Source organism: Salvelinus fontinalis, chromosome 2 (assembly GCF_029448725.1).
Source record: "Salvelinus fontinalis isolate EN_2023a chromosome 2, ASM2944872v1, whole genome shotgun sequence".
Classification (NCBI taxonomy): Eukaryota; Metazoa; Chordata; class Actinopteri; order Salmoniformes; family Salmonidae; genus Salvelinus; species Salvelinus fontinalis.
Genome location: NC_074666.1, coordinates 39,158,665 through 39,173,102, shown reverse-complemented (window position 1 = coordinate 39,173,102; position 14,438 = coordinate 39,158,665). Strand labels below are relative to the sequence as shown.

Sequence of the window (14,438 nt, the reverse complement as noted above, 5' to 3'; positions counted from 1 at the left end):
CCAAGGCCTTCTGTGTATTTGTTGACCTAATTATTCAGTGCAGACAACATCCCTCTAGAGGAAATGTTCCCCTGTGTTCCTAGCCAGATGGAATGTCCTGTAATCTCTTTAAAAACAGTAAGCGTAACAAACAATTAATTAACAAACTAGTAAATAGCAAAAAAAAATTATACCATAGGCGATCTAATATGTGTGTATTTTCACTTAGCATTGCACAGTAACTGCAGATCTAACATTTAACAGTTGAATTGATCTGACTGTGCTCTATTCCAATTAATAGTTAGTTCCCAACAGTTCAGTAAAAATTAGTTGCTGCATACTGCACTATCAAAGTATCACTTGTTGGTTTAGCAAAGTATTAATTGTTTATTTGCAAAGTATTGGTTATTTACTCTGCAAAAGTATCTTTGTGACAAAATAACCAAGTAATAGTTTGCGAGTGCAGTATCTTCTTTTCTCGGAACTGTTCACCATTTTTTCTACGCGCCTACAAAGAAATCTCTTGATGTGTAAGTACATGTTACCTTTGTTCCAAATTGGATGATTATGCAATGCATGTGGTATAACTGCACTGTAAAATATGACCAACACAAATTATTTATTTGTATTAATCACCAATTATTATTTAGCTTTATGCATTAACATGTTTCATGTGAATTTAATTGAACTTTAATTGAAGATGTTCTGAATCATCTTCTTCGCAAATGTGATTACCTGTTCAATTTGAAGGGGAACCCTTTTATCATTGAATCAGATAATAGAAGCCCCCGTGTTCCACATAATATACATATATGTGTTCCACATATATACATATATATACATATATAGTACATTCATAGTGATTAATGTGAACATCAGTGTCAGTTCACAGCTGCAAGTATTGACTCAGCAGGCCGTAGTGACAAATGTTCACTCCCAAAGTTGACACCATAAAAATAGTTTCCCTCTATGGCTGACACACAGTGGCTTGAACGCTGCTCTTCATTTCCTTATCCAATTAAAACACCATTTAAATTGCACCACTTGTGAGCATCAACAGACAAGGGATTTTAAGGCAAGTCATTACTCAGTCAGCCTATTATCTTCACTAGCATATAAATGAAGGCAATCTTCTTGTCTAGGCCTACTACTATCATTAGCCTACTCTGCGCCCTAAATGCCACATTTACTAAGTGCTTATTTCAGTTGAGGATAACAGACCAAAGACAAAGCTAAAGCATGTCTTCATTTACAATTACAAGACTTAAAAATCTATTATGCATTTTCTACTTTATATGTGTTATTCCCTCTGGTGCAAACCTCGCACCTAGTGCAAATACTTCATAGCCTACATCTGGCCATACGTCTGTAGTTAGTGACAACTACAGCATCCCCATAATCTTTTCAGTGTATTTTTTTTCTCCCAACCATGCACCAGGGTACCACCTCCCGTATGAGTGCAGTGGCAGTGCTATATACAGTGCATTCAGAACATATTCAGACACCTTCACTTTTTGTTACAGCTTTATTCTAAAATGGATTCAATAGTTTTTCCCCCTCATCAATCTACACACAATACCCCATAATGACAAAGCAAAAACAGGTGGAGACATTCTTGTAAATTTATGAGATAAAAATGGAAATATCACATTTCCACACAGTTGAAGTTGGAAGTTTACATACACCTTAGCCAAATACATTAAAACTCAGTTTTTCCACAATTCTTGACATTTAATCCTAGTAAAAAGTCCCTGTCTTAGGATCACCACTATTTTAAGAATGTGAAATGTCAGAATAATAGTAGAGAGAATGATTTTTCTCAGCTTTTACTTCTTTCATCACATATCAAGTGGGTCAGAAGTTTACATACACTCAATTAGTATTTGGTAGCATTGCCTTTAAAATGTTTAACTTGGGTCAAACGTTTCAGGTAGCCTTCCACAAGCTTCCCACAATAAGTTGGGTGAATTTTGGCCCATTCCTCCTGACAGAGCTGGTGTAACTGAGTCAGGTTTCTAGGCCTCCTTGCTCGCACACACTTTTTCAGTTCTGCCCACAAATTTTCTATGGGATTGAGGTCAGGGCTTTGTGATGGCCACTACAATACCTTGATTTTGTTGTCCTTAAGCCATTTTGCCACAACTTTGGAAGTATGCTTGGGGTCATTGTCCATTTGGAAGACCCATTTGCGACCAAGATTTAACTTCCTGACTGATGTCTTGAGATGTTGCTTCAATATATCCACATACATTTCCTTCCTCATGATGCCATCCATCTATTTTGTGAACTGCACCAGTTCCTCCTGCAGCAAAGCACCCCCACAAAATGATGCTGCCACCCCCGTGCTTCACAGTTGGGATGGTGTTCTTCAGCTTGCAAGCCTCCCCCTTTTTCCTCCAAACATAACGATGGTCATTATGGCCAAACATTTTTCTTTCATCAGACCAGAGGACATTTCTCCAAAAAGTACAATCTTTGTCCCCATGTGCAGTTGTAAACTGTAGTCTGGCTTTTTTATCGCGGTTTTTGAGTAGTGGCTTCTTCCTTGCTGAGCGGCCTTTCAGGTTATGTCGATATAGGACTCGTTTTACTGTGGATATAGATACTTTTGTACCTGTTTCCTCCAGCATCTTCACAAGGTCCTTTGCTGTTGTTCTGGGATTGATTTGCACTTCTCGCACCAAAGTACGTTCATCTCTAGGAGACAGAACGCGTCTCCTTCCTGAGCGGTATGACGGCTGCGTGGTCCCATGGTGTTTATACTTGCGTACTATTGTTTGTACAGATGAACGTGGTACCTTCAGGCGTTTGGAAATTGCTCCCAAGGATGAACCAGGCTTGTGGAGATCTACAATCTTTCTTCTGAGGTCTTGGCTGATTTCTTTTGATTTTCCCATGTCAAGCAAAGAGGCACTGAGTTTGAAGGTAGGCCTTGAAATATATCTACAGGTACACCTCCAATTGACTCAAATTATGTCAATTAGCCTATCAGAAGCTTCTAAAGTCATGACAATTTTCTGGAATTTTCCAAGCTGTTTAAAGGCACAGTCAATTTAGTGTATGTAAACTTCTGACCCACTGGAATTGTGATTAGTGAAATAATCTGTCTGTAATCAATTGTTGGAAGAATTACTTTGTGTCATGCACAAAGTAGATGTCCTAACCGACTTGCCAAAACTATAGTTTGTTAACAAGAAATTTGTGGAGTGGTTAAAAAACAAGTTTTAATGACCCCAACCTAAGTGTATGTAAACTTCTGACTTCAACTGTAATTATTCAGACCCTTTACTCAGTACATTATTGAAGCAGCTTTGGAAGCGGTTACAGCCTCAAGTCTTCTTGGGCACACCTGTATTTGGGAAGTTTCTCCCATTCTTCTCTGCAGATCCTCTCAAGCTCTGTCAGGTTGGATGGGGAGCGTCATTGCACAGCTATTTTCAGATCTCTACAGAGATGTTCGTTCAGGTTTAAGTTCGGGCTCTGGCCGGGCCACTCAAAGACATTCAGAGACTTGTCCCAAATCAAATCAAATTGTATTAGTCACATGCGCCGAATAACCAACAATGCAGTTTTAAAAAATACAGATAAGAATAATAGATAAAAGTAACAAGTAATTAAAGAGCAACAGTGAAATAACAATAGCGAGACTATATACAGGAGGGTACCGATACAGAGTCAATGTGCGGGAAACCGGTTATTTGAGGTAGTATGTACATATAGGTAGAGTTATTAAAGTGACTATGCATAGATGACAACAAAGTAGTAGAAGTGGTGTAAAGAGGGGGTGAGGGGGGGGGGGCACTGCAAATAGTCTGGGTAGCCATTTGACTAGATGTTCATGAGTCTTAAGGCTTAGGGTAGAAGATGTTTAGAAGCCTCTGGGACCTAGACCTGGTGCTCCGGTACCATTTGCCATGCGGTAGCAGAGAGAACAGTCTATGACTAGGGTGGCTGGAGACAATTTTTAGGGCCTTCCTCTGACACCACCTGGTCTAGAGATCCTGGATGGCAGGAAACTTACTCTCTGTAGCGCCTTGCGGTTGGAGGCCAAGCAGTTGCCAAACCAGTCAGGATGCTCTCGATGGTGCAGCTGTAGAACCTTTTGAGGATCTGAGGACCAAATCTTTTCAGTCTCCTGAGGGGGAATAGGTTTTGTCGTGCACTTCTTCACGACTGTCTTGGTGTGCTTGGACCATGTTAGTTTGTTGGTGATGTGGACACCAAGGAACTTGAAGCTCTCAACCTGCTCCACTGCAGCCCCATCGATGAGAATGGGGGCGTGCTCGGTCCTCTTTTTCCTGTAGTCCACAATCATCTCCTATGTCTTGATCACGTTGAGGGAGAGGTTGTTGTCCTGGCACCACACGGCCAGGTCTCTGACCTCCTCCCTATTGTCTATCTCGTTGTTGTCGGTGATCAGGCCTACCACTGTGGTGTCATCTGCAAATTTAATGATGGTGTTGGAACGCTGAGCTATAGTCAATGAATAGCATTCTCACATAGGTGTTCCTTTTGTCCAGGGGGGAAAGGGCAGTGTTGTCACGCCCTGACCTTAGAGAGCCTTTTTATTTCTCTATTTGGTTAGGTCAGGGTGTGATTTGGGTGGGCATTCTAGTTTTCTATTTCTTTGTTGGCCGGGTATGGTTCCCAATCAGAGGCAGCTGTCATCCTTATCTCGGATTGGGAATCATACTTAGGCAGCCTGTTTCCACCCTAGTTTGTTGTTTTTGCACAGTAGCTGTTTAGCCCTGCAGAACTTTACATTTGTTTATCCTTTGTTGTTTTTTGGTGTTCAGTCCAATAAAGTACGATGAACACTTTCCACGCTGCGCTTTGGTCTCATTCCGACGACGGGCGTAAGAAGTGTGAAGTGCAATACAGATTGCATCATCTTTGGATCTGTTGGGGCGGTATGCAAATTGGAGTGGGTCTAGGATTTCTGGGATGAGTTTGTTGATGTGAGCCATGACCAGCCTTTCAAGGCACTTCATGGCTACAGACGTGAGTGCTACGGGTCAGTAGTCGTTTAGGCAGGTTACCTTAGTGTTCTTGTTCCTGCGGCCTTGTGAATATTGACCTGTTTAAAGGTCTTACTCACATCGACTGCAGAGAGAATGCTCACACAGTCTTCAGGAACAGCTGGTGCTCTCATGCATGCTTCAGTGGTATTTGCCTCGAAGCGAGCATAGAAGTAGTTTAGCTTATCTGATAGGTTTGTGTCACTGGGCAGCTCTCGGCTGTGTTTCCGCTTGTTGTCTGTAATGGTTTGCAAGCCCTGCCACATCCGATGAGCGTCAGAGCCGGTGTAGTACGCTTCGATCTTAATCCTGTATTGACGCTTTGCCTGTGCGACAGTTCGTCGGAGGGCATAGCGGTATTTCTAATAAGCTTCCGGGTTTGAGTCCCGCTCCTTGAAAGAGGCAGCTCTAGCCTTTAGCTCCATGGCTTCTGGTTGGGGTATGTACTAGAGGTCGACCGATTAATCGTCATGGTCGATTAATTAGGGCCGATTTAAAGTTTTCATAACAATTGGTAATCGTCATCAACTTTTTTATTGATCTAGTCACGGGTGCTTCCTACTTTAATTTGAACTTGTAAGCAGGAATCAGGAGGATAGAATTATGGTCAGGATAATTAAGGCCCTAATCCATCGACTGCTCAGTTTGGCAGGGCGGCCAGCTCTAGGAAGAGTCTGAGTGGTTCCAAACATCTTCCATTTAAGAATGATGGAGGCCACTGTGTTCTTGGGGACCTTCAATGCTGCAGACATTTTGTGGTACCCTTCCCCAGATCTGTGCCTCGACACAATCCTGTCTCGGGGGTCTACGGACAATTCCTTTGACCTCATCGCTCGACATGCACTCATTTTGCTCTGACATGCACTGTCAACTGTGGGACCTTATATGGACAGGTGTGTGCATTTCCAAATCATGTACAAATCAATTGAACTTAACACAGGTGGACTCCAATCAAGTTGTAGAAACATCTCAAGAATGAGCAATGGAAACAGGATGCACATGAGCTCAATTTCGAGTCTCGTAGCAAAAGGGTTTGAATACTTATTTATTTGTAATACATTTCAAAACATTTCAAAAAAACTGTTTTCGCTTTATCGTTATGGGGTACTGTGTGTAGATTGATGTAGGAACATATCCAGTGTACTACAGAGTGAGGGACGGAACAAACAGGTCACACTGAGTCATTCACACAGATCCATGGCCGCTGGGAGAGGAGATGGTGAGTGATAGCATAATGACACAGCCAGGTGTCTATAAATATAATGTGCTACACTCAATACACTATGAAAGTCCAGCCTACTTCCTGGATCATGTTACGTATTGTTTTTGAATGGGACTCAAGATATCATCAAATTCAAGAAACGTGGTTCTGACGATATCACTACGAAGGGACCAATCAGAAAGCAGGGTTATAACGATGTAATTAGGAAGGGACCAATGAGAAAGGAGGGTTATGATGATGATGTCATTATGAAGGGACCTATCAGAGAGCAGTTATGAAGATGTCATTACGAACGAACCATTCAGAAAGCAGGGTTATGATGATGTCATCATGAAGTGACCAATCACAGAGCAGGGTTATGACAATGTTATTACGAAGGGACCAATCTGATAGCAGGGTTATGACAATGTTATGAAGGGACCAATCAGAGGGCAGGGTTATGACGATTTCACAACCATAAATACTTCAAGACAAGCAAGCACACACATTTACTTTCGGAGATGTCATTTTCTGGTTATAGATAGCTAGATCGTTCAGAAGTATTGGTCAGACAAATCAATCAAAAAATGCTGACTTCACTCATCAAAAGAGGCCATTTATTTGGACATACAAAAAATAAAGAGTTATTTTCAATTGGAATGTAAGAGTTACAGTACTGTTGTCAAAAACACTAATGTCCCGCTCCCGGTTACAATCAGACCCCAAATACATTTTAAATGTCACTGTAAAACATTCAACATCCAACAATCAATAAGACGTTTAGAACCACATATTATTTACAAGAGACATTCATGCATAACGAATACACCTGCCCTGTACACTGTCTATCTTTTATTTGTGTGTGTGCATGTGTGTCTATATGTGTATAATGTGTCTTCTATGCTAAACTTCCACCAACACTGGAGGCAATAACAATACCAAGCACCACACAACATATAATAATCATTATTTTCTTCTGCATGACCATTATTCCATTATGTCAATATAAATAAAACAAGGATTCCAGGCAGCATGAAAGAGTAGAGGGGGAAATGGCGTTACCAAAATGTCAAGAAAATGTTATTGTCAGAACTACTACTAACCATATTGCCAACAGCACAGTTATGTGCAACAGGTAAAACACACATGGGCATGCTTACACACTGACATTGCTAGGAAATACACACATGCTCCAGCATTTCACAGCCTTAGGCAAACAGATACATTTTGAAAGTATGTTAATGTATTGGAATAGGGTTTTATTCTCTATATATGAGCTTTGTATTAGAGTCATACTTTAATTGTCTGTTTAAATTGCAACTTCTCTCAACCTTGACCTGCTGTACTATTATCTGACCAAGTGGTGGCAATATTGTACAGCCTGTCATTCGGGAGGAGTCTGATGAAGTTTACCCGGCCTTTACCCGGTCTTACGTCAGTTTCACATTTTCTCTCTGATAGCAATGCTCAGGAGTTGGTGAAAGTAAGATGATCCTAGATCTGTGCCTAATGGTAAGTTCTACAGTGTTTGTAGAAGAGACAGTTGAATAATAGATGTAACCCAGTAGATAGCAGTAGGCTTGGGGAGATTCATGCTGTTCTGTCACAGCAGCAGTGTTGAGGGTATATAGACACATGGACTTCAATGAGACCATGTCACATAAGGTCATGCATGGTTTGCCTGGGTTGAAAAGGGGCTGATGGTAGTGGAGGGTAAATGCAAGTAAACAGTTTGTGCACCTTTATTTGTGACTGTTTAATTTACCCACCTATAACACTAGATGCAGATTTATTTACTACTGGAGATGAGCAAAACAGAAGAGGTGAAATTAACAGTAGCTTTTTCCACAGAGGTCTATAGAGATCAATTGATGTCAATACGTGACATATTCACTTTAAAAGTGTGTTTGTGGGTCCAATGTATAGTCTGGTTAGGAGCTGGGAGAGGGCTGTGTGACCAATATGAAGGGACAGGCACTGTTCCCCAATGCACAGACAACAACTGTACAAGCATCACTTCTATGTGAGCAGGGTCCCATCCCATCCTGCACTGTGTCTGTTCAGACACAAGGGGGTGGACGAGACATCTACAATGTAATGTATGCTGTGTGTGACAATCTTCTCATTGAACCACTGAATGGAGCGAGAGAGACAGAGAGACAGAGAGAGAGAGACACCTATGGGCCTGAGTCAATTATCTCTCACTGAATCTTTTATTTTGGGAAAGACATGCACAGCCAACCAAGCCACCTCACGTTAACTTACCTCACGTCAACGTCATGCCACGTCGCGTCTAAGTCATATCTAACGATAACACTCGCATCAGGTCACATTGACAGTATTTGACTTACCCTCCTGGCTTTACTCTGGTACTTTACTGCCTTCTTGGTGTCAGACACGGCCCTCTCTACATAGTCCACTGAGTGCTCCACGTTGTACTCTATACGATCTATCATCTCCCCCTGAAAAAAGAGAGAGAAAGAGAGAGAGAGAGAGAGAAAGAGAGAGAGAGAGAGAAAGGTGAACGGCGGAGCAGGAAACAGAAAGAGAGGGATTTCATTGTCGTGGGTTTTCTAATTGGTATGTGTGTAGTCTTCATTGTTGTGTGTTGGCCAGTCAGTGTGTATAGACTCCTACCTGGCTCTCCACCAGCATGGCCATGTCCATGAACATGTCGTGAAGTTCTCTGATGCTGTTCTCCAGCTTGATGATCTCAGTGTGTCTCGTCTCAATCTCATTCATGGCCTGCTGGGTGATGTTGGAGTCCATGATGATCTAGGAGAGACAGAGACACAGTTTGTGTTATCACACACTCATACCCACACACAAGTTATCCCCCTTGTAGGTGTGGCATACTCAGTTGGTATGCCACACCTCGCCAACAGAGAAAGCCTATCTGCTAGATGATTGTACTGTGTATGATTATCTCAGACACTTGCATGTTCTTGTTTGTGTATAGGCTACGTGTAAGTGTGTATGTGTGGTTACTCACCCCTGATGTGAAGATGGCAGGGTTGTCACTCTCCAGCATGCTCTCCAGTTCCTCATTAGTTGTGTTCCTACCAGCTACAATAACAAAGACAATCCATAGAGTTGGTCTCCAATAACCAACCTGTAACCAACAGCAATTGGGTATTTTCAGCACAATAGAAGACTATACAAGACTTTACATCCCTGAGGACTTTCATCCTCAGGGATGATCTGTATGTGTGCATGCACAAGTATACAGTATGTCTTTGTATATGTCTATGTGTGTACTATATAGTACCAGTCAAACGTTTGGACATACCTACTCATTCAAGGGTTTGTCATTATATTTACTATTTTCTACATTGTGGAATAATAGTGAAGACATCAAAACTATGAAATAACACATATAGTAACCAAGAGTGTGCAAAGCTGTCATCAAGGCAAAGGGTAGCTACTTTGAAGAATCTCAAATATATTTTGTTTTGTTTAACCTTTTTTGGTTACTACATGATTCAATATGTGTTATTTCTTAGTTTTGATGTCTTCATTAGTATTACACAATGTAGAAAATAGTCAAAATAAAGAAAAACCGTGGAATGATTAGGTGTGTCCAAACTTTTGACTGGTCCTGTATATCCAAGAACACATGTGTGTGCGTACTTGTCTTTGTGTGAGTGAGTGTGTGTGTGTGTGTGTGTGTTTGTGTGTACAGACGCATCACGATGGCAGAGAGTGGGCGCCCATAGCCCCATTCGGGCAAGTAGCCTGGGAGGACGAGGAGCAAAGAGAAAGAGCGAGATTTAGAGAGAGAGAGAGAGAGAGAGAGAGGCATCAGCGTAGGATTAATCACATGCTAGTCTCTCATCTGCCTGTCTGCCTGTTTCTATCTCTGCCTAACCCAGCCCCTGGTGGGAGACACATTGTCTGTTTCAAAGGCAGTATTCCACAGATTTCCTGTTTGAAAAAGCTAAGATGGGGCTGAAAAGATGGATACAGTGCCTTGCGAAAGTATTCACCCCCGTGGCATTTTTCCTATTTTGTTGCCTTAAACCTGCAATTAAAATAGATTTTTGGGGTGGTTTGTATAATTTTATTTACACAACATGCCTACCATTTTGAAGATGCAAAATATTTTTTATTGTGAAACAAACAAGAAATAAGACAAAAAACATAATTATTCACCCCCCCAAAGTCAATACTTTGTAGAGCCACCTTTTGCAGCAATTACAGCTGCAAGTCTCTTGGGATATGTCTCTATAAGCTTGGCACATCTAGCCACTAGGATTTTTGCCCATTCTTTGAGGCAAAACTGCTCCAGCTCCTTGAAGTTGGATGGGTTCCTGCTGGTGTACTGCTGGACTTACAATCTTAAGTCATACCACAGATTCTCAATTGGATTGAGGTCTGGGCTTTGACTAGGTCATTCCAAGACATTTAAATGTTTCCCCTTAAACCACTCAAGTGTTGCTTTAGCAGTATGCTTAGGGCTATTGTCCTGCTGGAAGGTGAACCTCCGTTCCAGTCTCAAATCTCTGGAAGACTGAAACAGGTTTCCCTCAAAAATGTCCCTGTATTTAGCGCCATCCATCATTCCTTCAAATCTGACCAGTTTCCCAGTCTCTGCCGATGAAAAACATCCCCACAGCATGATGCTGCCACCACCATGCTTCACTGGGGAGATGGTGTTCTCTGGGCGATGAGAGGTTTGTCCCAGACATAGTGTTTTCCTTGATGGCCAAAAAGCTACATTTTAGTCTCTTCTGACCAGAGTACCTTCTTCCATATGTTTGGGGAGTCTCACATGCCTTTTGGCGAACAGCAACCGTATTTGCTTATATATATTTTTTTAAACAACGGCTTTATTTCTGGCCACTCTTCCGTAAAGCCCAGCTCTGTGGAGTGTACGGCTTAAAGTGGTCCTAGGGACAGATACTCCAATCTCCGCTGTGGAGCTTTGCAGCTCCTTCAGGGTTATATTTGGTTTCTTTATTGCCTCTCTGATCAATGCCCTCCTTGCCTGGTCCATGAGTTATGGTGGGTAGCCCTCTCTTGGCAGGTTTGTTGTGGTGCAATATTCTTTCAATTTTTATATAAGGGATTTAATGGTGCTCCGTGGGATGTTCAAAGTTTCGGATATTTTTTTATAACACAAACTTGATCTGTACTTCCCCACAACTTTGGTCTTCATTGCTTGGTGGTGCCCCTTGCTTAGTGATGTTGTAGACCGTGGGGCCTTTCAGAACAGGTGTATATATACTGAGATCATGTGACAGATCATGTGACACTTAGTTAATTAAATAAAGTCCACCTCTGCGCAATCTATGTGACTTCTGAAGGTAATTGGTTGCACCAGATATTATTTAGGGGCTTCATAGCAAAGGGGGTGAATAAATATGCATGCACCACTTTCCGTTTTTTCTTTTTTTAAATCTTTTGAAACAAGTTAACTTTTTTCAAACTTTTGCAAGGTACTGTACTAGTTTCTATGAACCACCTGGGTGTAATGAGTTTATGGTGCCTCTTATTACACCCATAAAAATGCATTATAACATTTGCTAAGCATTCATAAAAGCATATATGAATTCATAATGGCATAGAACATATTCTAAGGTATCCACCCACAGAGTGCTTTGGTGATGACATTTCACGTCCTTATGTTATAAAATACATTTTACCTTGACAAATTTGTTCTGAATCGTTCAGTGGGGTCTTTCTCTAACATACAGTTGAAGTCGGAAGTTTACATACACTTAGGTTGGAGTCATTAAAACTAGTTTTTTAACCACTCCACAAATGTCTTGTTAACAAACTATAATTTTGGCAAGTCGGTTAGGACATCTACTTCGTGCATGACACAAGTAATTTTCCATCAATTGTTTAGACAGATTATTTAACTTATAATTCACTGTATCACAATTCCAGTGGGTTAGAAGTTTACATACACTAAGTTGACTGTGCCTTTAAACAGCTTAGAACCAGAAAATGATGTCATGGCTTTAGAAGCTTCTGATAGGCTAATTGACATAATTTGAGTCAATTGGAGGTGTACCTGTAGATATATTTCAAGGCCTACCTTCAAACTCAGTGCCTCTTTGCTTGACATCATGGGAAAATCAAAAGAAATCAGCCAAGACCTCAGAAGAAAGATTGTAGACCTCCACAAGCCTGGTTCATCCTTGGGAGAAATGTCCAAATGCCTGAAGGTACTACGTTCATCTTTACAAGCAATAGTACGCAAGTATAAACACCATGGGACCACGCAGCCGTCATACCGCTCAGGAAGGAGATGCTTTCTGTCTCCTAGAGATGAACGTACTGTTGTGCGAAAAGTGCAAATCAATCCCAGAACAACAGTAAAGGACCTTGTGAAGATGCTGGATGAAACAGGTACAAAAGTATCTATATCCACAGTAAAACGAGTCCTATATCGACATAACCTGAAAGGCCGCTCAGCAAGGAAGAAGCCACTACTCCAAAACCGCCATAAAAAAGCCAGACTACAGTTTACAACTGCACATGGGGACAAAGATCGTACTTTTTGGAGAAATGTCCTCTGGTCTGATGAAAGAAAAATAGAACTGTTTGGCCATAATGACCATCGTTGTTTGGAGGAAAAAGGAAGAGGCTTGCAAGCCGAAGAGCACCATCCCAACCGTGAAGCACGGGGTGGCAGCATTATGTTGTGGGGGTGCTTTGCTGCAGGAGGAACTGGTGCACTTCACAAAATAGATGGATGGCATCATGAGGGAGGAAAATGATGTGGATATATTGAAGCAACATCTCAAGACATCAGTCAGGAAGTTAAAGCTTGGTCGCAAATGGGTCTTCCAAATGGACAATGACCCCAAGCATACTTCCAAAGTTGTGGCAAAATGGCTTAAGGACAACACAATCAAGGTATTGTAGTGGCCATCAAAAAACCCTGACATCAATCCCATAGAAAATGTGTGGGCAGAACTGAAAAAGTGTGTGCGAGTAAGGAGGCCTACAAACCTGACTCAGTTACACCAGCTCTGTCAGGAGGAATGGGCCAAAATTCACCCAACTTAAGCTTGTGGAAGGCTACCTGAAACGTTTGACCCAAATTAAACATTTTAAAGGCAATGCTACCAAATACTAATTGAGTGTATGTGAACTTCTGACTCACTGGGAATGTGATGAAAGAAATAAAAGCTGAAATAAATAATTCTCTCTACTATTATTCTGACATTTCACATTCTTAAAATAAAGTGGTGATTCTAATTGGCCTAAGACAGAGATTTTTTACTTGGATTAAAATGTCAGGAATTGTGAAAAACTTGAGTTTAACTGTATTTGGCTAGGTGTTCTGTTGATAAAAGGTGAGGTGCACAGGTGAGCGAGTCGGTCAAGGATCGACTCAGACGAGGAGTTAAAGTTTAACAATCAGCAGTTTATTCAGAGTAAATATATTTGGTACTGCGCATGCGGGGCTCCGTCTAAGAACTCCGAGTGAGCTAAAAGAAGAGAGCCCCTAAAACAGGTTGATTACAGATTATATACAGTACAGAAAGTAGGTTGATTCTTTGAAGTCCTGGTCCTCTAGTTGGCTCTGGTCCGGGCGTAGTCCATGCTTATTGGTCCACCATTGTTGTTGAAGAATGTCCCTTGCTTAATGTCTGTTTTGAATTTCCCAACTGCCGCGGGTGCACAATGTTCATAAGATTAGGATCCCTAGAAGCTCTATTAGGTATTAATGCGGTGTGTGTGGTTCCCTGTGTTTGAGTGTGAATGTGCGTGGGTGGTGTGTGTGTGTGTGTGTGTCTTCCAGCCATCAGCAGATATGTCATCACAAGATGAAGTCCCTTAGACCTCTGCGGTTGACCCAGTTCCTGTTTTCTTGGCTGTATGTGGAAACATGAGTATGGCATGCCAGAAGCAGGTTGTGCAACATACTGCAAACACACTAGTAATATAAGTTCATTTGCTATGCCTTTTGTTACTAAAAGCTAATGCATAGATATAAAGGCCTATCTTGGCTTCAAGCATATATGAGCATAAAAGTTTTTCTTACAGTATGTAAACTTCCGACTTCAACTGTACACTACATGGCTAAAAGTATGTGGACACCTGCTCGTTGAACATCTCATTCCAAAACCAAGGTAGCTTAGCAGTTCAGACGTATTTTTCCGTGTTGTCGTGTCGTGTCCTGTATATATATATATTTACACCTTTTCTTCACATATCTTTTATTTATTTTATTATCCAAGAACTCAACTACAAAAGCTTTCCTGCAAAAGCTTTCCTGCAAC

At 41.4% G+C, this 14,438-nt stretch overlaps 1 protein-coding gene across 2 annotated transcripts in view; it reads right to left on the bottom strand.

The window, feature by feature from the left end:
* Positions 1-6,793: 6,793 nt before the first annotated feature.
* The window catches only part of LOC129818429 (syntaxin-1A), a 52,392-nt gene continuing 44,747 nt past the window's right edge, over positions 6,794-14,438 (bottom strand). The window contains exons 7-10 of one of the 2 annotated variants that reach the window (XM_055874288.1): positions 9,191-9,264; positions 8,836-8,973; positions 8,550-8,660; positions 6,794-7,174 (exon numbers count right to left, since the gene is read on the bottom strand). In XM_055874288.1, the coding sequence (XP_055730263.1) occupies positions 7,097-7,174; positions 8,550-8,660; positions 8,836-8,973; positions 9,191-9,264 (401 nt within the window). In that variant the 3' untranslated portion in view covers positions 6,794-7,096. The other variant, XM_055874296.1, reaches the window with a different exon arrangement.